This window comes from Dama dama, chromosome 9, assembly GCF_033118175.1.
Source record: "Dama dama isolate Ldn47 chromosome 9, ASM3311817v1, whole genome shotgun sequence".
In the NCBI taxonomy this organism is placed as follows: domain Eukaryota; kingdom Metazoa; phylum Chordata; class Mammalia; order Artiodactyla; family Cervidae; genus Dama; species Dama dama.
In genome coordinates, this window is record NC_083689.1 from 48,335,392 (window position 1) to 48,360,226 (window position 24,835).

Here is a 24,835-nt window from a genome sequence, read left to right on the forward strand (position 1 = left end):
CTGTTTGCTGAAGGCAGCCCCTAGCTGATAGCCGGCAACAAAATATCAATAGAAACCACTGTCTTACAACTAAAGGCAACTGAATTCTCCTACAACCATGTGAGCCTAGAAGAAGACCCCAAGCTTAAGATGAAGACACAGTTTGGCTGACATCCTAATTTCACCACTGTGAGAATCTTAAGAGAGCCTAGGTACCTAGTGCTTGGACTTCTGACCAACAGAGCTGTGAAATAAGTAAGTATTGTTTTAAGCCACTAAATTTGTGGTAATTTGTTATGCAGCAACAGAAAACTAAAAATATCACACACACATAACCACAGCAAGAAGCTGAAAAACAAGACAAACATATGCCCTGTTTATTTACACTTTTATTAATAAAGACAACCAAAGAAGGATAAGGTTTCAATATTTTATTCAAGTTTTAAGTGATGTTAATTACAGCATTTGAAGGGGAGAATCTAATTCCACACAAAATGGAACTCTAAAATGTACCCATTAAACTGCTAAAAAATAAACTCGAGTGGCGAGAATACAACAGAAGTCCAATTTAGATTCTGAGTGTTGTCACCATGTGATTACAGTCACAGAGACTCTTCCCAGCTTGCAGCTGGGGCTCTTAGAAGCTACTTCATACTCTGGTGCAAGGGCAAAAAAACACAATGTGAGAGGGAATTAAGTCCTGAATTATTGGCTTCATCACAACTTCTCCACCCCAAAATGGCACAAAAGAAAGAGCTACCACACCCTGCAGACTACTTTTTGTGTAAAAGAGGTGATGGATGGAGGTGGAAAAAGTCCCTGCCTAAAAAAGTCCCTTTCAGATAAGTTTGTACACACCATCAAACAAAGAGCCTCTCCTCAATCAGTTAGGGTAGGAAACCAAGGTTCAATTCTCAGGAAGTTACAATTTCATTCAATTACTCAATAGGAATTTACAAAGTGCCTGCAAATTATCAGCTTCCACTTGCAGCCATTTCTAGGTAAAAAAGAAACCTGACATCTCTAGTGGGGCCAGCAAGCTCCCCACCAAGTCTACAGCTGAAAGGACCTTTTTTGAAATTGGGTTTCTTCTGTACCTCTGAAAGGGTAACACCCTAAAGCTGAATCATCTTTAACCTGGAAGTCTAACATGATATTTAACAATACTTGCATCCCAGACATACAACATTAAAAGGTACACTAAATTCTGAAGGTAGCTATGCTGCAAAATAGTTTAAAATTAAACGATTGTACAATATTCATTTATGCTTGAAACTCCAGTCCTAGACCAAGCTTGTGGCCACCAGCATTGACATTCTTGCCATCCAGCAGAGCCGACAGTGTCAGTTTGATACCTGCAGGAGAAATCAGGGAGAAGAAAGGAAGAGAGAAGTAGAAAAGAAAGGAGAAGAAAGGTTAGCTCAGGAGGATCACTGCAGCACACTGGGGACACCACATCAGGTTCAAAACCTGTTCCAGCCGTGTGTGATCAGCAGGAGCAAAACCACAGGGCTCTTCAGTCCCTGTTACTCAACACCATCTGACTAATGACTAGGCAGCCTAGGATGAGCTGATAAAACAATGATGATTCTTCCACAGCTCACCCAAATCCACTTAAGGGACTCTGCTTTCCTTTATCCTCTCAATATCCCCGGTATAATCAGCACCACGCAGTAAACTTCTTTAGCAAAAGCCCCCCTGAAACAAAACCCCAGCTATGAATCAGACTCCAAGGTCTTACGCTCCCACTCACAGCGCAGATACAAACACACAGATACATACACACACACACACACACAACTAAATGCTCTTTTCTCTAGAATAGCTTGATTCTGCCATCATGTAATCTTAGATCTCCAGAATTCAAAGCCCCAATTTAACCAAACTAACCCCAAGGTGGTATTATTTCCTGTAGCTGTAACATTAATTCGATGGACTGGCCTAGCTAACTTTGCAGAAGAAACCTACAAACCAGTTTTACAATGAGGATGATCGGTAGGCTGGTTTTAAGAACTTGCCTGAAATAAGTATCAAGCATTAGGTACACACTGGGACAAAGAATGGAAGAAAATAACTAAAAATGTAGTATATGTTAGCCTTGGCCTTTTTTCTCCTTCTTATCACCTCTCCTGTTCTCCAAATGTTTTATAATGACAGCACTCCTTTATAAACATTCAACTATAAAATCTGATATACACTCATTTACAATGTACTGTACAGTTATTTATAAGCAATTAACCTAAAGCAGCAAACCAGCACCACATTTTGTTTTAAGACAGCTAATTTCACCAATACATACCTGGCTTTAGGGTCTGAGTATATCCTAATCCTATCAGGCTGGAGTTGTTCACTTTAGCCTAGTCAAGGAAAAGGTAAGAGTGAAAATGTTAAATACTTCATGTTACTGTCTCTGAACTGAATAAGAGCTTTTTAACTAACCAACTCTGGATTTCAGTATCAAATTCTATTTTTTCATGACCTCTTTGTTTACAGGATTCATTAAATTCAATATGAAATATATTAAATTTAGGAACTAGGTCTCAGAGAGTAACACAAAGAGATAACATAATTTTCAATTAAAAGGAAGTTATTATTTACATTTGATTCCTTATGGTATGTGACCCAATTCCATTTATGCTGAGTATATCTGTAATTTTAAATTATAACAGGTGAGAACACCTTCATTTATGGCCAGAGACATAAAAGACTTTCTTTATAAAAGACTTCTTCAAGATCTATTTGTTGGGATAAGGAAAAACAGAGCAAATATCAAATGCGGTTATGAATCTTTTGTTATGTGGCAGAATATTATTTGAATTTTCTCTTCATGAAAAACAGAAACAAAAACCATAATGACATGAAGGAAATTCAGCACAGACAAACCTGAATATTTGGAGCAAAAGAATTACTTAAGAATAACTTAAATCTTACACTTAGTGAGTGCTGATTAATAATCAATCAATAAAACAAATGAGTCAATAATAATTTTCCCCTTATTCTCCTGCCTGAGTTGTAGGGAAATCTGGGCCTCTCCCTGACCCTCTTCTGGGAAATGAGAGGTCAACAGAGCAAGCTCAGGCTGTGAGAACATCGAGTCCTGGCGAAAGCGAGAGCTACCAGGGTGCGTGTTTTCCCGCTCGCACGCTGTTTTTAGACCTGGCATCTCCCACAGGAGAAAACAGGAAGGAAGGCCTCCAGGCAGGCAGTGCCCCATCTAGCTGTTCCGTTTTGCCCACGCCCTCCAAATAACATGGCCCCTTTTCCTTTGTCTTAAAGTGCCTAACCTTAAAGAAGCCAAATTCACTTCCTATCTCAGGAGACTGTAAATTACACAAGCCAGCCCAGAAAGAATCCTGCAACATGAAATTTCCTCATTCCACCCCAAAAGGGCTACAGCCGGCAGTGCCCTGTGACAACAGAGATGAGCTCAACAAGATTTAAGGGTCCACCAGCTATGCTACAGGGTCTGCAAGATAAGAGGCCAGTCAGTCAATAAGAGGGCCTGATTTCTTAATATGCAGTATAGGAGCAGGGCAAGAGAATGAAAACTGAGGGGGAAAGGAACATTTAAAACCTTAGGTTCAAGGTTTACAGTCTGCAGCATGGACTAGGGACTGGTTAGAGAAGGAGGCTCCATAGCAAGGCAGTCTGGGTCAAACACAAACCCCAGCACTTAGCAACTGCCGGCCCTTGGGGCAGTCACTCAGCTGCTCTGAGCTTTCCTGTTCCTCATTTGTGAAAACAGATGGAATAGTTTTAAAAAGGCACCTATCTCAAGTGGGTTGTATAAGAATTAAATACAGTAATTCACATATAATAGGCTCCATACAGTGTTTGGCACCCACAGTAAGTACTATTACTCTTATTGTTTTACTCGTGGTAAAAACCCTTTCACAGTGAGAAAAATCACTATCCGAAGCATGGAACTCCCATCAGCCCTAAAGGACTGCAACCTAAGGAATCAGGTGGGGTCTCAGCAATACATGATTCCACAGGTACCCACCGAGAAGCAGGCGTCTGGGTCAATCTGGTACTTGGCTGCTATTCCGAAGCGAGTGTTACTGTTTCCTGCTGTCCAGGCCAGATTAACAGCAGTCTCCAACTTCTTGTTCACCTTCTGATAAATGGAGCCACCAAACTCTGTTCCATCATTTCTGCAAATAAGCACAGCACAGATACCAAGCAGCTTAGCAAGCGGGGCTGAGCTGGGCAAAGCTAACCAAGTCTAACAGAGGATGGGAATGTTGTAAATGGACTGAACTGATCACAAAACAGGCACCAAATTACAGGAAGCCTGATAGGAATGGCACAGACACCAGGGTTGGGAAGGTTCACAGAAGGTAAAAGCTATCTCAGACATCACTGGGAACATGCAAGGCAACTCAGTCAACTACTCAGGCTGCAAGGAACTTGAAGTTTGCTTCCAAAATATTCTTTAAAATAAAAATAGTGACTAGGGCAGTGGGATTCTGAATTCTGAGTGATTTCTTCGAAGGCAGCCTATAGCCGGTGCTTAGCACCAGCAGCTGCATCCACTGCTGTGGGTGCACGGCCAGTAGGAGGAACAGCAATTACAAAAGAACCTAACCTATAATTGAGGCTCGTTGGCCCATGCGTACTGTTGACCCATGCTGCAACACCTACAGTCTTGGTGAACCCTGAAAAGGAGCAACTTGCCATATTATAAAATGTTTCTGTCTTTCAAAAATGAGTGAATGAAACCCAGCAGGCCAAACTGGGTTTCCTCTCTTCCCAGCCTCTGGGAATACCCTCTTCCCCTCCCTGACATTTTTAATATAAAAATACAATGTCAAAGTTCTGCTCCATCATTTTGGGTGTCTCCAGTGGAAACGGCACTGGAAACTGTTAAGGCAGAGCCCATTTACTTTGGAATCCAGCAAAAAGCCTAGAACTCACTAACCCAACAAAAAAAATTGTTGCTGTTTCATTACAAACTCTGCTCTTCACTAATACGCTCTCCTAAAGTAGATGCTCAGAGAACACATTCTAAGTTCTTAAGTTCTCCCCTGAAATTCAGCCAGTCAGACACTGTAATTCCAAAAAGTATGGCAAAAGCCACTACAATATTGTAATTAGCCAAAAAGTATAGGAAGAGCCCAGACACCACCTGATTCATAGGGAATCTAACTTCTTCAGAAAGTCAGTATGCTATAAAACAGCAGCTTGTCAAACACAATAGATTCTGGACTGACTGTGGTATGATGCAAAGAGGGAAATTTTCTTGGGCTTAAATGTGTTTAAATGTTAAGATTTCTCAATGCATTCTAAAACCAGCAACACTGCCTTCCTGTACTGAACTCTTAAAACCATAGACAGAAGGAAGTCACTGCACAGAATTCATCTGTAGGAAGCACACAGAATATCTGTTACACATCTGGGCCTCTGCAAGACTAGGGCAACCCAGACTAGCTGTGTCAGCTGTTTCCATGCCAGTTCCAAAAATGAACCATGTCCACTTATTGAAAACCTTGAGGCTCAGATAGGGAAAATAGCTAACAGTCATTGTTCTTCCTAGAACTGTGCAATTTCCCAATTCCAAACCAAGGAAGCTCTTTCTGAATCAGAAAAAATTCTCAATTAAAAAATACTTCTATGCTTGTGATATTTTCCTATGACTTTCCTGCATGTTATCTTTTTAAAATTTACTTTTTTTTTTACCTTTTTTGAGTATACACTTCTGTGAGTTTTTATAGACAGACTCGTGTGGCCAGGATATAGAACAGTCCCACAATCAAACTCCCCTGTGCCACCCCTTTGTATAACACCCTCCCTGTTCCCCTCTCTCAACCACTGGGCTGTCCATCTCTATAGTTTTCCTCTGAAAGCAGTTTTAAAGTTTTCTCTAAAGTTTTCCTTTAGTTTTAAAAGACTCACATTTTATTAATTTTTTATATTACTATATATCTTTATGTTAATTTATTATAAAAAATCCTCAAATTTTTATTAATAGAAATGTTACTAGTTTAGTTACAAATACCATTTACTTGTCTATAAATTTTAAGTCACTTCTTTAGTGACCTCTAGTGGAAAGAAAGAAATCTGGTAAAGTTGTACCCAACTTGTACCACTCATTAGTTTCTTGTACCTACAGAGATATCATGGATGAAATTTTCATTTCCCTTCAATCTAAATCAGCAGTCTATTTCAACCCTCAAGTTAGATTACAAAGGGTCTTCTCTAACGTACCCTGTAATTTTCTCTTCCCTTCACAATACTGTCCAGTTAATAAACTTTTAAATGGACTGCCACACAGAGAAGACAGTATTTAACTGAGACGATCATCTCCTAATTAGTCTCCCATGCCAACATTCCATTCAGTACAGCAAGCTGGTTCTCAGGCAGTATACAGAGAGAGAGGGCTACAACCCCCCACCCCCATCCTATTAACTAAAATGAAAGGACCGCCAGTGTCCGTAAAGCTGCAGGGAAGGGATGCTCCTGTGGACTGACATCACGCTCTTGCCATAAGTGGTCAGTCTTTCTGTGTGCACCAGGGACAACATTTTACTGTCCACAGAATAGGGAGAACCTACATCACCTCAGGAAATGGGTAAGTGAGAAACAGGAAAAACACTAGTAGGCCATTTGGCTCATCTGATTCCAACAAACTCATTTCACAGTGATTAAAAAATGAGCTTAGAAAAAAATCATGAACAACAATCCCCAGACTGCACACACTCATGTACACTTACACATTAGTGTGAAGCTGGAACTCATCGGTCTTGTAGCCAACCGCAAAGTTGCTCTGAGTCACTCGAGACTTTGCGGTCTCAAAATTCATCTGGTAGCCAGCCAGCCAGCCTTCATAACCCAGCACCAGAGCGCCCCGGATGGAAGGACCGGCTATGTCAAAATCCACGTCGCAGCCCAGGTTGATATGTTCCCGCTTGTACCCTGTCTTAATTTTAGCGTTTTTTTTCCTAAAGGAAAAGAAATCATATTAAAATCAGAAGTTAACTCATTTCATGACAACCACGCCAGAAATATAAATTTTAAAAAACTAATCCCTATTTGAGTAGGGGGGTAGGAAAGCAAAGTCAGGGCCCCAGATGTCCTCAAGCAGCTGTTGCAACCTCTCTTCAGCCAAAATCCAAAATAATGCAGAAATGCCACCCTAATGAAGTGAGAACACAGGCTTGTACAAGAAACACTAAGTGATTTTTACTGTCGTCTCCCTATGCTTAACGTAGTGACCTACACAGGCATTCATTAGGTAGAGTGCCACCATGTAATTATGAAACAGACGCATCTTTGCTATTTTCCACATCTGTTGAGGGGGGAGGGGAATCTGTCATGAAGGTAGCTATCTAAACAGCAGCTCCTTTTTAACAATTTTCTTTTTGATCACATCCCACAGGATGTGGGATCTTAGTTCCCCAGCCAGGGACTGAACCTGGGGCCCCAGCAGTGAGTGCACCAAGTCCTAACCATTGACTGGATCACCAGGGAAGTCCCTAAACAGCAGCTTTTACTATGTGGCTCACTTAGTAAATAAAGAAACAAATACTAGATTCCTTCTAAGTAAATTCAACAGATGGCTTTTAATTCAGTATCCATGTTATTCCAATGAATATAGATTTCAGAGAACCAGGTAGTGAGGTAGAACCTGAGGCCCTGCAGTCATAAGGGGCCAGGAAGCCTTGGTAGACTGGGTAAGACCCCAGATTTGCATGTATGACCAGATCAGTGCCTCCCTTCCCTATTTCACAAGACCCAGCATTTCTCAGGAAGGGCAGGTGAGTTGTGTTACCTGCAAATACATTATCATCATGCCTTTTACCAAAAATCAGCATTAGAGACAAGATCATATCTATCAAATAAAATTTGACTATTTCCACCTGATTGTTTCTGTCATTCAACTGCAAAATGAACATCTTCCACAGCAAGAACACTTTCAGTGGAGACCACAGGAGAAAGCAGGTATGCTTCAAGGACCAAGAACCACATAGCCCTGTCCACCCTAACTTCATTCATACTGAGATTAAAGCTTTACCTCCAGCACCCAGACTGTGGGCCCTAAATACCATTCCCTCCTAAAAGGAACCAACACTTCTCAGAAAACTGCAGATTACAAGTTAAGGCAGGAAAGGTGCAGGATGAGCTTGAAGCATCCATCAAAGCTATCAAAGAACTCGATGTTGGAGCAAAATGACTTGAGAACTAAGATGAAGAGGCTCCCAAGGGTTTCAAACATGGGACAGTATGAGCAATGGATTGAAGTATATCAAATGTTTCAACCTATGAACTCAAGACACATACACATTGGTCATCTTTAAAGACTAGTCAACGAATTTGTTTTGAAAACAGTAAATAAAAAAGGCACCAAAAAAAAAAAAAAAAAGAAGGCACCAAACATGTATCCCACCTTTCCTATACTAACTATACTGCAAGATAACCAGAGTTGATGAGTTTTTCTTGACTGAAATATTCCAGCTTAAAAAAATGAAGGAAAGATACAGGTAGAAATATCACCAATTTGTAACCCCTTGAGTAGTCATGAATAGCACTAACATACAAAGAGAAAACCAAACTTCTGTATACATCCCTATGGAAGCATATTTCAGCACCACACCTGCCCAGTGGAATCTAAATGTGATGAAGCCTCTAGACTTAGCAATCCACAGGAAATGTGGGGGACAGGGGGACAAGTTAAACAACACCACAGAATACAAACAGCAAAATTTATGTGTAATTCTAGAAGACAAATGATCTCATTTTAACAAATAAATCTCAAGGGGAAAAAAAAAACAAGATTCTTAAAAACTAAGATTTAGGGGCCATATGAACCAATCTTTATAATTATGTGTGGACAATTTGTGATTCTATAAAAAAGTTTCATGAAATCAGCTAAATCTGAAGAGACTAGACTTAACAATATTAAGAAACTGATTTAATTTTCACAACGAATATTGTGGTTATGCTGTCTTCAAAAGGAATCTTATTTAAAGATACATATTAAAATATATACAGATAAAATTATGTGATATCTGTTATTTACTTCAAAATAATCTGAGGGTAAGAGGGATTGATTATGGATGTATAAATTAAACATGACTGACCATGGGATGATAATTATTAAAAGCTCAGTGATGAGAACATTATGAAGATATAATATACTTTTTGGCATTCGTTTGCATGTTTGAAATTTTCAATAATAAAAAAATGTAAAGATTAAACACTCCAAGTTTCAATGAGTCAAAATTTCAGAGATCACAGGTAAAAATAAAACTAACAGCCTTCCCTAGTGACAATGAAACTTGCAACTTGTTGTTCAAGTTGCTTCTGTGCATTTTTGGGAGCTTTGAAGAAAAGGAGTGACAACCAAACTCTCTCTCTCAATAAGAAAAACTTAAGAGACTTCCCTGATGGTCCAGTGGTTAAGACTCCATGCTCCCAATGCAGGGGGAACATGTTCGATTCTTGGTCAAGGAACTAAGATCCTGTAAGCTGCATGGGGTGGCCAAAAGGAAAAAAAGAAAACAAACCTATTTAGGTCTACCTGCTCTTTAGGGGAAGAAACCTGGGTTATGACGATGTACCTAATTGGCACCAAGCAGGTAACTGATGGAAAAAAACAGCTGCTCAGAGGCTGACATTTAGAAAGAGGGAGAAACCAAGACATGGAAATAGCAGGCGTCTTTTAACCACTGGGAAAATGCTGCTGTTGACACAAAATACGACACCTGTGACCGGACCTCTGACCAGTGGTGTGGACCAGCCACAGTGGACAGTTACACGGTGCCTTCATGTATCACCTCCATGGATTCTGGCCAGAGGCACCAGGTCCCCAGGGAATCCGCACTGCTGGGGCAGTGACTCAGGTTTCTCTCCAGGCTTGGCTCTAGGGCAGCATTCCACACCTTTGGAGCTTTTCCCCTTTCAGGTATTACTGGGATTCTTTTGAAGCTATTTAAACAATGGTGCTAATTTGACAAGCACCTGAGAGGTACACTCAGCTGCGGTTAATGAGCTGGCTTCATATGTGGCAGGTACCAGTGTCCTGATAAGGCTGTCTGCAGCCTCATCCGGCTGTGGTGATGTTTAGTTCCTTAAAGGAAGCCAGGATGCTTCCCCAGGCTGTACCCCTCAGACACTTGGAAAGACAGCTTTCATTTCCAATCTTCATCAAGTCATCAAAGCCTTCCTCAAATATCCAATAGCAATGAGTACATCTTGTGCCCACAGTCTTGGTTTCTAAACACCATTCCTCAATAAAAGGAACCAAAGCTCCTTGGAGAAATGGCTGACAGCAGGACTAGAAAAGGACAAGCACACTTTCTGAAGAAGTATCCACGACAGGGGCTTGTCAAAAGCACACAGGACGTCAACTTGAAGGCACTCCCAATGGCCATACCTGGGACAACCCAAGCAACACAATAAATTATAGTAACGGATTATAATCTGTACAGTAAAATAACTAAGAATCCATACTGATACAAATAACTGATCAAATAAATCAAAGGTGGTGAAGGAAGAACTCTTCTTCACAGTAAAATCTCAATAAATGTAGAAGGGATGATGGGAACAGAAAATCACCATTTGCCAAACATAATTGTTATAGGCCAGAATCACTGATGGATGCTAATACTTGTTGAGTCAAAGTATAAAAAATTAAATATCTGCATGGTCTCAAAGCATCTCCCACACAAGATACTTGTTAATTATAAAGAGAAAAAAATTAGTTTTACAGAGAAGTCTGCAAACACCACTTTAACCAAGTGAGGCAAGTACCGTTCACCAGTAATGAGGCATATTAACATATACCTCCTGAGGTCACACACCAAGACGGAGAGAACACAACACAACGTCTGTGGTTGTCACAAGTGCAAACCTGCGTTTAACCATGAGAAAACATCAGGCAAGCCCAAATTGAAGGATTCTACAAAGTCATTGGCCAATTATCTTTGAAAGTGACAAAGTCATAAAAGATAAAGACTATGCCCCAGGTTAGAAGAGACGAAGGAAACTTTGCAGTTAAAAGCAGTGTAGTGCCCTGAACTAGATCATGAACCGAGAAATAAGACATCAGAAAGACAAAAGATTAGCTAACAAATCTGCTGGTATGATAATTATATGAGGTATTAACATTAGGAGAAGGCAAGTAAAGAATATAAGAGGATTCTGTACACTATGTGTGCAACAGTTTTATATATGTTAAATATAGTTAAATTTCAAAAAAACAACACTTTTCGGTTATGTATATATTACTGCAAGTCCTAGAGACGTCTCTGCAAACTCCCCACAGGCAGTAAGAAAACCCTCTACAAATTCCAAAGTGTGCCACCTCAGGGCAGCAAGCAGAGCCCTCAGCAGCAAATCCAAGCCCATGGGCACATCCCCCAGCCCTTGCGCTGTCAGTGTCTCTCTGGATAAGCTCCCGTCACGGTGCCTGGGGGTAAGCAGACGAGCAGGAAGGCCACGCTCCTGCAGGAGAGACTACAGGAGAGATGAGAACGAGGTCAATTCAGCTCCTGGCCAATCATCTTCAGGCCATCCATAATCAAATTATAAAAAGACTAGAATCTAGAGGCAAGATCCCAGTGTGCCCAGTCCTTGGGGTCACCCTGCACAGGGTCTGAACTCGGGGGAGTCTCCCTCTAATAAATATTCATTGGAAGAAGAAAAAGGAAGGAGAGAGAGAAGAACATAACATGAAATGGCAAAAAATGGAATTCAGAATGCCACTGAACCACACACCTAAAAGATGGTTGAGGTGGTAAATTTTATGTGCATTTTACCATAATTTTTAAAAACTAAGAAATGAAATTCAATACACGCCCTTGAGGCTTATCATCAGTGTGCAAAACAACCTTCCCAGATCTAAAAGACCCAACTGCTGAGTGGAAAAAAACAAGAGTGTGTTCTGGAGGAGAACAACTCCCTCAGCCACTGTGAAGCGCTCCGGGAGCTGAGGCAGACCAGCACATCCTCTTGCCTCCCATGCTGTGCTGTGCTTAGTCACTGAATCACGTCCGACTCTTTGCAACCTCAGGGACTGTAGCCCACCAGGCTTCTCTGTCCACGCGATTCTCCAGGCAAGAACACTGGAATAGGCTGCCATTCTCCTCCTGCAGGGGATCTTCCTGACGCAGGGACCAAACCCACATCTTCTGTGTCTCCCGCACTGCAGCACTGATGGCTCATTACCTGCTGAGCCGTCAGGGAAGACCCAGGTCCTCAACAACAGGCAGGCCTAATCTGCCTGTGGCTGGAGGGCCTGAAGCAGCAAAGTGCAGCCTCAGGAGCCACCTTGCAATTAAGCCCACACACTCTCAGTGTCCCTAAGTAGGAAGCTGGGGAAAGGGCTCTCCAGCCTGAAAAAAATGAGGCTGGCAACAGTGACCCATTAGCCCCTGCTTCCAAACACCGCCCTACAGCCTTGGTCACTTAACATTACCAGCAGCCTCACTCACAAGGAATGGAGCATCACTGGACCAGAAATCCTGCAGCCTCCTCAGCTGAGGCCAGTAAAACAATAACAAACAGCACAGAATGAACCTTTCTATAAAACACTGCTAAGAGTCCTTAAGGAGAAAACAGATGAAATTCTTACCCAGTGTTTGGTGAGAAGGATGAATCGAAGGTCAGCTTCAGGCCACGCGCAAGCTGAACAGAAAAGAAATTCACCCACAGGTTTAGTCACAAGACAGGCCAGCAGATGTCACTTGTCAAACCGCGTCTTTTCACACGTGCCCAGTACCTGGTCCTCCACAGTGATCTCCGTGCCCAGCGTGTTGTCCGTGTTCCATTTCTCTGTAAACGTCAGGCCATATTCAGTCCATCTGTACTTGGTTTCCAGGCTGCCCGTCACTTTGGTGGTCTCGGTGTTGGCTGAACCTGAGCTCGTAAATTCCTTTAAAGAAGACAGTCACAGCCTGCATGCCAGCACTTCATTCTGCATCACTCCACCCCTAAATGGACTGCACTTTCCTTTATGCAACAGGTGAGACCCTGAATGTGTGGCTGCAAAAGCTCCATCCATAATTGACTTAGATATTTAAAGTGTCAAAAAGGCTTCCCCAGTGGCTCAGTGGTAAAGAATCTGTCTGCTGATAAAGGAGATGCAAATTCTATCCCTGGGTTGGGAAGATTCCCTGGAGAAGGAAATGGCAACCTATTCTGGTATTCTTGCCTAGGAAATCCCAAGGACAGAGGAACCTGGTGGGCTACAGTCCATGGGGTCACAAAGAGTTGGACATGACTTTGCAACTAAACAACTATTTAAAGATGGAATCCGCTAACTAAAGGAATCTTACGGAGAATTCTATATCAGGAGACAGCTTCCTTCCTCCCCTGCAACTCTTCACTCTGGACAGGAAGGCCTCCTGTCCTCCTTCCATCCTGTCTCCAGGCTCACACAGAGAAAAAGCTTTGAGCTAAAGCAGACATTGCAGTAATTCTACCCAAAACTTCTTCCTTCTGACAATTACCACATGCACAATCTAAAAGACATTACTAATTTTTTTTTCTAAATAATCATGTGGTATGGAACACTGGTCAATTTTGAAATAAGATACATAAGGAAAAATAAATCAGAGGCCTGCCTCATATTAAGAGATGCTGAATTGGGGACCTAGTGGCTTGGTTCCCCTGGACCACCCATCCCACAGAAGATACAATAAATGTGACAACCGCAAGTTGCCACAATCAGAAAAGTTCCTTTGTTTGCCACTCAGATGGAAGTTATTTATGATTTACTGATCTACAATATATACCCATACTCATGTGGGCCAGACAACTTACCAATCCATTCTCGGATTTTGTTTTCAGATCAAGTTTTATTAAGCCAAATCCTAAAGAAAGAACATGGTTACTGTTAATAGGTTAAATAACTCAAGAGCAGCATCTCTGCCTCCCTTAGGAAATCTTAAAAATGCCATGGGTGCAGAGGGCACCAGTCTCTACTGCTGCCTGCCTCTGTGGGTGGAGCTTGGTTGCCATGGAGCCTGGTTGCCATGGAACAGTGGCAGACAGAACAGGCACAGTCCCACCTGCAGTCCCAGCGGAGTCTGAGAAAAAGGTGTGTGACAGCGTGATCACCAGCCTAAGGACAAGCTAAATTTAGAAGCCACAGTCCAGCACAGCGGCACCCAGACCTGCTCCCGCTTGGGAGAGGAAACAAGAAGGTCCACTTGTCTGAGCAATTCGCTAGCCTACCTGAACTGGGTGCGCAATCAAAACTGCTTGACTAGCCATAGAAGGCTTATCTTTTTGCCCTGACATGAAGATTCTAAGAACTGACTGACCCAGGTCTCTCAAACTGTGATGGGTAGAATACCAAACAAGTGAACCCAGTCTCTGAGCTGAAAGGCCACTCCATGTAACACTCACCATAGCCCTTCGTGAAGACATCCCTGGCAGATTTGCCAAGATCAGCATATGTGGGAGGCACAGCCATCTTCTGCTATAATAAAAGAATCACCATAATAAACACACTGGAAATTGCAGGTACCTTTTTCCCCCAGGGGTGGACAAAGAAGCCTATGCAGTCTCCTGCTTCTTTTTGTGGCCAGAGGTGGAAACACCCAGTAGGTTTTTATTGACAGCAGACCAGTCTGACTTTGGAGACCTCCTCTCCTAGGTATCCCCAGGACTAAGCACAGGCCCAGAATATGGCAGGAGTCAGTCAGTATTTGCTAAATGAATTGATTGTCAAAGACACACTCCCATGAGCCAGCTACTTTACTGAACTGCAGGACTCTTGCCAAGACATTATCTTCTTAAAAAATATTGACTGCTAGGACATTAAATACATTGAATAGAAATCAGGGCATTTCATAGTATCATATTTTCCAAACAATTCTGATTTCATTCATTCAACAAATATTTATGGAGTACCTACTATGTGTCAGAATGGACTCAACGTTTCACAAAACATTTGCATTTTATGGGAACCCACTTTTAGAGTATCATATTCCTCACAGAGGAAAGAGTAAAACCTACCTACCTAACTAAGCAACTTTTTCCCATGGAAGGAAATGCAAACACACCCCTCCCAAATTTAATTCAAACAAACATCTACTGAGTGTCAATGTGACTTTATTTTTAAAACCAACTATCAAAGTACTACTTGGGATTGATGCGTATCAGTATGTCAGTCAACAAGCGTTTATTAAGCACCTCAGTGTTCAAGGAAGGCAAGAACTTCAAATAAGTTCAAATAAGGACCACGCTGTGTTGCCAGGAGCCTCCACACTGACACATTATGTACCCATAATTAAGAGTCTAATCTGGACAGCACACACCCCGTGCTCCATCCAGGAGGAGAGGGGAACTTGTGAAAGCACTATCTTCTGCATCTTTTCCATCTCCAAAATTGTTAGCTTCAACTGGCCAAAACTTCAAGTGACCCAAGATGTATCTATTTTAAATACAGGACACCTAAATTATCAAACTGGAACTGCATACACCCCATGTAAAGTCACATACAAATGTACCCACATAAATAAACATCACACAGGGCATGTTCCTGGTTAAGTGGGAAACCAATGAAAAGTGGTCCAAGTGATCCCAGGGAAGCAGTATCACAAGTGGAAGTTCAGCCTGACCAAAGCCTTAACTTCAAAGACACTGCAAGGAGCACACAGAACCAATGAGCATAATGTTTAAAAAACAAACCTGCAAGCCTCCACAATTTAAATTATAAAACTGTGGTCCAAGTCCTAGTTTACTTTTTTTCAGAGGTTTTGCTAGCTCTGTCCCAACTCCCTTTTGTATTGGAGCAGAGGGGAGCAGCCCAGTAAGCTGTTTACGGGATCCTATTTTTGTTGCTGTTGTTATTTCTCGCACATGATCAGGCTGGAACCAAAGGCAACTCAGTCCACATTAGGATCAGGGCACAAAGAACATGGGAGAAGACACATTTAGACTGGTTTTTTCCCAAGTCTGCGGACTCCCCTCTCCTAATCTGTTTCCCTTTCACCCCAAACGAGCCCCGTAGGCACACCCACCCCAGGGACAGACCAGGAATCCAACCACCAGGTCCTCCCTGCTTTAGCCCACAGATGGGCCTGGGCTCCTCCCAGGAGGAGCAAGGAAACCACCAGGGATTGAAGGCTGAGGTATCAGAGCCCCAAGGAAACGTGCAGAATGCCTCAGCAAAGGGCCCCGAACATTCTGCACACACACCAGCACTAACAGTTATCAGTGGACAGAGTATCCCTCTTCAGTGCTGTCCCCTCCCCAGCTGGGCCACAAACTCAGCCCCAGCCGGGTGACAGGGAGAGCAGTCCAGTACCAACATCTCCAGGTCAGCTAAGACCCCCTGTACCTCAAGGGTCAGAGCCTCCCCAAGTACCCTCCCCTGGCTCCAGGACCCACCTCACCAGGCACACGCAGCTTTCACATCTGGACTGGTCCATCCCTCAGGAAAGAGGCAGAACACTCATCATTTAATGCTGCCCAAATGCCCTTGCTTATCCCTAATCCCCAAAGATGAAAAGCAAAGCCACCTGTCAAAACACACTCCACCCACAGCAAAAATCACCCTAAAGTGGCCACTAAGGAGATTACCATCCAGGACAAGAGGTGGGATGGCGGAGCGAGCGCACATAAGACCAGGCTCTCCTTGCGTCCCCAGCGCAGCAGCTGGCAGGGAGGGTGCACAGGAGCCACGGGCTGAGTGGAGCCAAACCCGCTCCTCAGCCTGAGGTAACACCCGCCAAGGAGGGCATGACCCTGACGCCGTCTTTGCCAAAGGCTCCCTGCAACTGTGTGGCTGCAGCTGCCCCTTCTGCCCTTCCTGCGGTCTTCCTCTTGGTCTACCTCTTGTCTCCTGCTGCACTTATTTGATAGGACTGAAGCAGTTCCGCCTGTTTGAGCTCAGCCTTCTTACAACGGCAAACAGCACCCAACACAGTTCTCAGCACCTGCTTCAAAAATAATCTCACTGTAGAAATAATGATTGCCACCCATGCTTTCTCAGGCCAGGACTAGAGGGGGAGAGGATTCAGCGTTCTGCTTTCTCACTGAACAGCCTGCCTGCACTGACTTGCAGGCTGAACCCTGGCCCTGGCCCCTCCCACCACCTGGATCGGCTCCAGACCACTCCCCATCTGTCTCCGCAGCAGCATCCGTCCAAGTGTCTTCAGAAAAGGGAACCATCAAGTGCTGCCAGTGAGAGTGTAAACTGGCGCAGCCACTGCGGAAAACAGTATGGAGATTCTCAGAAATATCACATGATCCAGCAATTCTACTTCTAGTATTTATCCAAAGAGTACAAAAACACTAATTCATTAAGACACGTGCGCTCCTATCCTCATTGCTACACTACTTACAACAGCCAAGAAATGCAAACAACCTACAAACCCATCAACAACTGAATGGATACTGAAGATGTGGCACGTGTGTGTATGTATGTGTCTGTGTGTGCATCCACACACACGTGACATAACACTACTCAGCCACTGGAAAAAAAAAAAAAGATGAAATCTGACCATTTATGACAACATGGACAGACCTTGAGGGTATCATGCTAAATTAAATAAGTCAGACGGAAACGACTTTTATGTAACCTCCATCTTGGAGGGACATATCCTCTTTGAATCCCCTGTGATTTCACTCATATGTGGAATGCAAAAAAAAAAAAAACAGACAAAAATAAATGAACCAAACTAACACAGAGAACAGAGTCATGGTTACCAGAAGGGAAAAGGGTGGTGGGCGGGGGTGGGGATTGAGGGTAAAGGATCAACTATATGGTGACAGATAGAAACTAAATTTTTGGTGGTGAACACACTGCAGTGGATACAGAAGAAGAAATATAAGGTTGTACACAGGAAACACAGAATGTTATAAGAAGCTCAGCTTCCAAACAGGATATTCTGACATGGGCAGGCAGCCAGCCCTGGACAGATGGAAATCAGAAGGGGAAGGAAAGACCCCAGGTCTCTACCTGGGTGATGGCTTCAAGGCAAAGCCTGGGAGCATGGTTCCCAAAGATAAGCGGGAAGCAAGAAATGGCCAGGTCAGGCTGAGCAGACCTGCCTGTAGTCACTGATGACTTTGAGAAAGACAAATAAGTCACACCAAAAGACAGGAATCGCTGGTTCCCCTCCACTGCCTGTCAGCCTACCTACCCAACACTCCTTGACTGACCTTGAACAGGTTATGCAAGCTCCACTCCAGCTGAGGAATGAAAAGCCAGCCCATACTGGAAGCTCAGAGGGGAGAGATAGTATATCGCCCAGCATGGTCTGCATAACAGTTATGTAACCGCCATCTTGGGGGGACTCATGAGCTACAGGACAGTGACAGCTTCTCTGCTCCCAGTACCCCACTACCCCTAAAAAATGCACACCTACCCCCAGATCACACCACTGAACTCAAAGCATCCCAGAGCCTGGCATGCGCACATTTATCCAAAATATGGAAAAGGCTATGTGTACAAACATGCCAAGGCCTAGTAAATAGCAGGTATTCAATATAAATGTCTGTTTAATGAGTAAATGTGCAGCAAGCATCAAAGTATTTTTCAGTAGAGAAAAAGGAAACAGTGTCTGATAATAGGGACTAAGTAAAGAATGTAACCAGGAGGCAGGAGCTCCCCCCACTGGGAAGCTGCAGCAGCACCACAGGCGGGGCGGGCATGCGTGCTCAGACGGAGTCTGCAGGGGGCGACATGGGCTCCATCACCTCTGCTGGGCTTTGCTGGTGGGCAGGGGTGGCTGCCAGGGAGTCAGGTCTAACTCTTTGCGACCCCATGGACAGTAGCCCGCCAGGCTCCTCTATCCATGGGATTCTCCAGGCAAAAATAATAAGAGTGGGGGCTTCCCAGGGAAGCTCACTCAGCCAACAGATTCACACAAATATAAATGACAGTATCTACTGCTGGTGAGGAAAATGATCACTCCATTCTCACCAAGTAGGAGCGTATAGTACAGTACAGTCCCTGAGAAGCCCATTGCTGGGCAGCGCCCAAGTGGACCTGCAGTAATTCTAGTGGCAATTCTACTGCTAGGAACACACCTGCAGTGGCACCCAATGCTCAGGAGGACGCTCACTGCAGGCTTCTTTTTAACACAGTACCCAGAAGCAACCTAAATGTCCACCAACAGAGAAACAAATGAATACAAATTACAACGCTTGCAAACTAAGGAACACCGCGTGGTAATCAAAAAGAATGAGGGAGATTTCCACACGGTGGCACAGAAAGCCACTAACAGGTCAATGAAAAAAGCAAGTCACAGAATATATATAACTCCATGTGACTGAAGGAAAACTTACTGTGGCTACCTCGGAGCTGCTTCTAGAAAGGAAAAGGGGTTTAGGAAAGGAGTGAGATTAAAATAGCATTTTCATTTTTGATTCTATGTAATCACTTAAGTTGTCTGGGCACTTGATAATTTTTTTCTAAGAACAGAATATTTAAAAACCTAACAAATGTGTCTGAAATTAAGCCATGCTGCATTCTCGATGCCACAAGTCACACTGCAAAAGGCTGCTGCAGCAGAAGTACCAGAAGGAAAAGCTCTTTCAGTGTCTAGAATACTGGTTCCAGGAAGAGATTTAAATCACAGAGGTGGCAGGGCTAACAGGTAAGGCCTGTGGCGGGCACATTCCACCCTCAGGTGACCCGCTGTAGCTCTGGCCACCCTGCCCAGAGGCAGGAGTAGGGCAGAGCTCCCTAACTTCAGTGTGTGTGATGCGCCTGAGGCACTGACTCAGAAGCCTCCTTCTTCCCTCTCAGCCTGTCACTGCTTATCACACAGACAGGGCGGCCCTCAGATGCCACGGAGAAGGGTGGGCTGGCTCCCCACATCAGGCACCCACCAGAATCCCCCACTTTGAAGTATGCTCTTTTCTCCGCAGAAGCTCCCTTGGAAGGATCCAGGCAGCAAAGCCTTGATGCCCTCAGAGAGCCAATGACCACTGCAGTGGCTGATACGGAGAGCAGGGTGGCCACGGGTCCAAAGGGCTCACGCAGGAACAGCTGAGAACAAAGCTTCTGAACACAGGTAACACCCAGTGAGTCAAGAGACGGTATTTTCAATGACAAGGGTATAAGAGGACTAGGACCTAAACATCAAGAGTCACCTGCCATGGAATTTCTCCACTCACCTGAGTACCCAGGTAGCAGGGCACAGTGACTAATGGAAGGGGCTACGAGACTGGCAGAGGTTCTAGCTGTGTGACTTTGGACAAGCCACGTGTACGCCTAGGGTCTCATTTTGCTCATCTATAAAATGGGGCTAACAATAGTCTTTCTACTGCAGTTGTTGCAAGGATTAAGTAAGGTAAATAGAACACTAGAACTGTCTGACACACAGTGAGTACTCAATAAACGGTAGGGTAGCCACAACCCACTGTTCTAGATATTCTCTGGGTGCCCCTCCAGATGCGCTTTCCTCCTCCATCCTGCTCTGTGCCCCAAGAACTGATCATGTGGGTTGCAGGGCAGGCTCAGCCAATAGGGGGTACCAGCAGAAGATGGGAGAGGGAAGCTGGTGTATTCATCCCCCTCAACTTCACCCTTCCCTGTTGGGCCTCAGGTGGACAGTGACTTCCTTCTGCTCAAGGCCACACCTCCTACCAAAGGGCCCCCTCCTGGTTCTAAAGGACCCAGAGGCCCACACTCCCTCTCAGGTCCCCCATACTCTGCCCACATCTTTGCAAATGATCCCTTCATCATGCTTTCTTTAATTACCCCATGGGAGTGTATATCTGATTCCCGCAGGTCCCTAATCCACACACAATCATCACCATCTGCATCACCATCTTTGGTTCCCCTTAGGAATGGAGAATTGTACAAAAGCCTTTGGCTCTGCTCTTTCTTTTTCCTTTTTTTAATATTTATATATTTGGTTGCACTGGGTCTTAGTTGTGGCACTCAGGATCTTTGATCTTCCTTGCGACATGTGGGATCTGGTTTCCTGACCAGTAATCGAACCCAGGCCCCCTGCATTGGAAGCACGCAGTCTTAGCCAGTAGACTGCCAGGGAAGTCGCAGCTCTGCTATTTCTAACACCATTCTAGGCAATCTGTGAGGGCAGAACTGGGCCAGCCTATAAGAGGAGCATCATACCAGCCAGGGATTAGAGCAAAAGCAACTCCTCCAACCTCTGGGGACCAGGAAAAGAAACTTCCCCAGGAGGAGGCCAGAGCTGCTCTGAAAACCAACACGTGAGGCCAACACCATCAGGAGCCTCGCTGCACGCCTACCCCACACTTTCTCACTAGAAGAGGCAGCCCAGGAGAATGGCTTTGACTGGATCTCCGGGATGCTGGCGAAGCAGTGCCCGGGCTCAGGGAGGTCTGTGCTCTCAGCGCAGCTGTCCTCCCTCCCCCCCACCCTTCCATGATTGTCTCACAGAGGACAACCAGGCTTTCCAGGCGTTGCTTCTATTTTAAAACACCCTGGAAGCTGGGCCACCACCAGCACAGCCTTCCACAAGCCTCAAGAGAATGTAGCTGACTTGGGGACACCCTGCCTGCCCACCCATCAAGAGGAGAAGACCTGAGGAAGGCTGGCAGGTGTCATGCCAAGGTCTGGGTCCCAGGAGCACCTGGGGCTCCTGCCTGAGCAGGAGGTTCGCTGCTGCCTGGCTTGCCCCAGTGGGGGTGAAACAGACAGTGCTTGGGCGGGTAGACTCGGGAGTCCAGCACACCTGAGTTCCAATTCTACACCACCACCAGTCTCTCATTCTGAGATCTTAGGCAGGTCATAACCTATCTGCAGCTCATTTTTCTTCAGTTCCAGTACAGGGTAAGAGGACTTGACTCAGCATCCCTCTCAAGGACTAAATGAGACCGCTGGTATACAGCACTTAGTTCAGCAGCAACTTAGAACAGAAACAACTAAACAACAACACAGTAGCTGGTACCCAGAAAATATGTAACAGGCACAGGCAGTATTCATCTAAGATTGTCACTATATATGTTTCCTATCATAATTACAGCTGCTGGGCAGGTTGCCAAAAGGTCATCCTGAATCACAGGGTCCAGACTCCTCCCCAACCATAATGAGGCATTGTTTAGCTGAGTACTGTCCAGCCAGGTCCCGGAAGAACGCCTCCCTCCTCATCCCAAGAAAAAACTGACCCTTCTCCTGACAAACACCCTGAGCCAACTGCCTTTGCAATAAACAGAGTGACTCCACTGCCTGCTGTTCACTGACAGCTAACCTCCACCCACCCAGGTACACACCCACTGATCAGTGTGTAAAAGAGTGTCCCCTCCCCTCTGGACAGCAAGGCCTACCACTCGAAAGGCACGCAAATCTATTAGCTCCTCACGGTGGCACCTTGGAGGGGCAGCTGCAGGGTGAAAGCACCAGGACTGGGGGCTGGCCAGACCAGGCCCTGAATTCCAACACCATTCCCACTGAGCTGTGTGACCTTGGGACGGTGATCCCACCACCGTGGGCTCAAGCCTCCCGGCCCACCAAACGGAGACAGCAGCACTCCTCTCCCAGGGCTCGGGGGGCAGTGGATTCAACATCACAGTTCATGTGTCAACCGGCCAGGAGGGTGCTGAGCAGGCCCTCAATAAAGAACGGCTGAAACGATGATCATCACACTCTTACAGTAGAGAAACTGAGGAAGGAGCAAGTAGCTTGGCCTGTACTAGACCCTGGGGCTCCTGTCAGAGCTGTGTTGCATGAGCTCAGTCTGCTCCCCAGGACGCTTTCCAGCATAGTTCCAGGTAAAGAGCTAAGATTCCCACTCACCCTCAGTCCTGGGAGAGCAGGCAGTGAAATGGAAGCTTGTGCCCAAGTGCGACTGAGGGGCAACCGGAGTGGCCACCCTGAGCACCCGAGGGGCTGCCTACAGGCCTGGGCTAACTCCCAGCCACTTGTGCCTCACTTGCTGAAGCTGTCACTCCTTGAGAAATCCCCATTGACAGCTAAATGGACTTTGGAAGCATCTTACCAGTAAAGGTAGGGGTGAATATCCCCCATGACCACCAGCTTGGAGGTGATTGTCCACATCTGCCTAGCATCCAATGGGGCCAGAGATCCACAGACAACTCCCCACTCCTGGTCCTCCCCTGAGCCCCTCTGTTTATCTACAAATAGCCCATGCCTACAGAATAGCAGAAATAAAGTAATCAACAGAGAACAGCCTCCAACTCCAGGGTCAAGAACTTTATTCAGGACAACTCCAGCAGAAGCCTCTGACCCATTCACCGTCAGAGGGGGAAGAGGCACCAGGCCCACAGACTTTAGGAGAATCCCCTTCACCAACGTCACCCTCCCCCACAAGCCAGAAACATCAATTCAATAAGCTTCCCAAAGGACTTGGAAAGGTGCAGAATGAGGATAACATGTTCAAAGCAGTTATTTCAAATTAGGAAACAGTTTTGCCTCTCACAGCTCTAGGGCTGTACACACTGCTGTAGCTCCTTAATTATTTGTGACTCTGCTAGGCAAGGCTGTCTTCTGGAAGTGAATGAGATGTGTGTCCCTCAAAGAGGATGTCCATGATCAAGGGACTGTGGGCTGGGCCTGCAGCCACTACATATAACCGTTCAATAATCCCACAAATATTGATACTGAATGAGCACCTACTATAAGTCACATGCTGGAATGGTAAAAAAAAAAAAAAAAAAAAAACTATCCTTCTTTCAAAAAGGGTGAGACTACTTTGGATAAAAAGTAAGAGTACATTCACCCCCACAGACCCTTCTCAAGTACCTACCAATGCCAAGTGGCACCACTCCAGGCACTGAAAACAAAGCTGCATCAGGCTTAAGTCTGACCCTGTAGGAACTCAGTTCAGAGCTGGGATGGAAAGAAGGTAGACCCTGGGCAATGTGCCCTGGCCTTACCAACAGCATATTAAGCAAAGGAGGAGCTCATTTCCCTATTTCCCCTGGAGAGGGGAGGCAGGTTCAGCAGCTCCAGGCCTCAGGTGGAACAGGCTTAGGCTTAGCCCAAGTCTGCAGCCACATTCAACTTCCTGCTCCAGCCTGACCTTGGCTGTCTGTAAACTTAAAGGCTTTTCAATGAATTATCCTGAAAGTTACTCAATGCCTGGCACACAAATGTGTAATAATAATGCTTAAAATAACAGGGGCTACCTTTATTGAACCCGTTCCAGAGCACCATGTAGCACAAAACAGTCTGCAGGGGTTGGGCTAGATTCCGCCAAAAAGCCTCAAGGGCAAGTGTCAAGGTTTCCTTCAAGGCCTTCTCCATATCAGGCACTGTTCCTCACTACTGGAAGTTAATCAACTCATTCTTCCCAATAAACCCAGTGAAGAAGAGGGATGATTGCTCCATTCTACAGATGAAAAAACTGAGGTTTGGTTTCTTCCCCACTGTGTGACCTTGGACAAGTCACTAATGCTGTCGGCCTTAAAGCCAAAGGACTCGGAACCAGTTTCCTGAATGCACCACTACATTCGGTGAATGAATGAGCCATCGAATCAGGCAGGAATTCTCCTAAGGCCAAGGAGACCATAGGGCTCCCCGCGGGACCTCCGTTTCCAACGCCTAATCTTCTACCCAGGCCCCAGCTCCGGCCCTGGTCGCCGCGGCCTAACTCGACCGTCAGCCTCCCGTTCCTCCCGAAAGGCGCTGGTACGCTCGGACAGTGCCGGAGGCCAGCTTCTCCGGGCGTAGAACCGACAGGGCGTGCAGGGCCGGACCGCGGGACCACGATCGGGGCCACAGTATGGCTCGCACAGGTCAGTGAGCCCGGCACGGCGAGTGTAGGTGGCGGGTTGGCCCCTGCCCGACCCGCGCTGGCGGGATCGAGGGCCAGAGGGCGCCTCCGAGGAAGGTCACCTAGACCGACGGCCGGCCGGGCCTCCACGCGGCGGCCCGTGCCCTTCCGCCCGCAGGTCCCCGCAGGCTCTGGTCCCCAGCCGCAGGCGCCTCGGAATGTCTGGCCTC

The 24,835-nt window shown here is 45.3% G+C and overlaps 1 protein-coding gene across 3 annotated transcripts in view; it reads right to left on the bottom strand.

The window, feature by feature from the left end:
• Positions 1 to 395: 395 nt before the first annotated feature.
• The window catches only part of VDAC1 (voltage dependent anion channel 1), a 30,436-nt gene continuing 5,996 nt past the window's right edge, over positions 396 to 24,835 (bottom strand). For 2 of the 3 annotated variants that reach the window (XM_061151306.1, XM_061151304.1), the window contains exons 2-9: positions 14,332 to 14,404; positions 13,744 to 13,793; positions 12,701 to 12,853; positions 12,554 to 12,606; positions 6,693 to 6,920; positions 3,983 to 4,133; positions 2,279 to 2,336; positions 396 to 1,334 (exon numbers count right to left, since the gene is read on the bottom strand). In XM_061151306.1, the coding sequence (XP_061007289.1) occupies positions 1,243 to 1,334; positions 2,279 to 2,336; positions 3,983 to 4,133; positions 6,693 to 6,920; positions 12,554 to 12,606; positions 12,701 to 12,853; positions 13,744 to 13,793; positions 14,332 to 14,398 (852 nt within the window). In that variant the 5' untranslated portion in view covers positions 14,399 to 14,404 and the 3' untranslated portion in view covers positions 396 to 1,242. The remainder of the gene's footprint in view (positions 1,335 to 2,278; positions 2,337 to 3,982; positions 4,134 to 6,692; positions 6,921 to 12,553; positions 12,607 to 12,700; positions 12,854 to 13,743; positions 13,794 to 14,331; positions 14,405 to 24,835) is intronic. The other variant, XM_061151305.1, reaches the window with a different exon arrangement.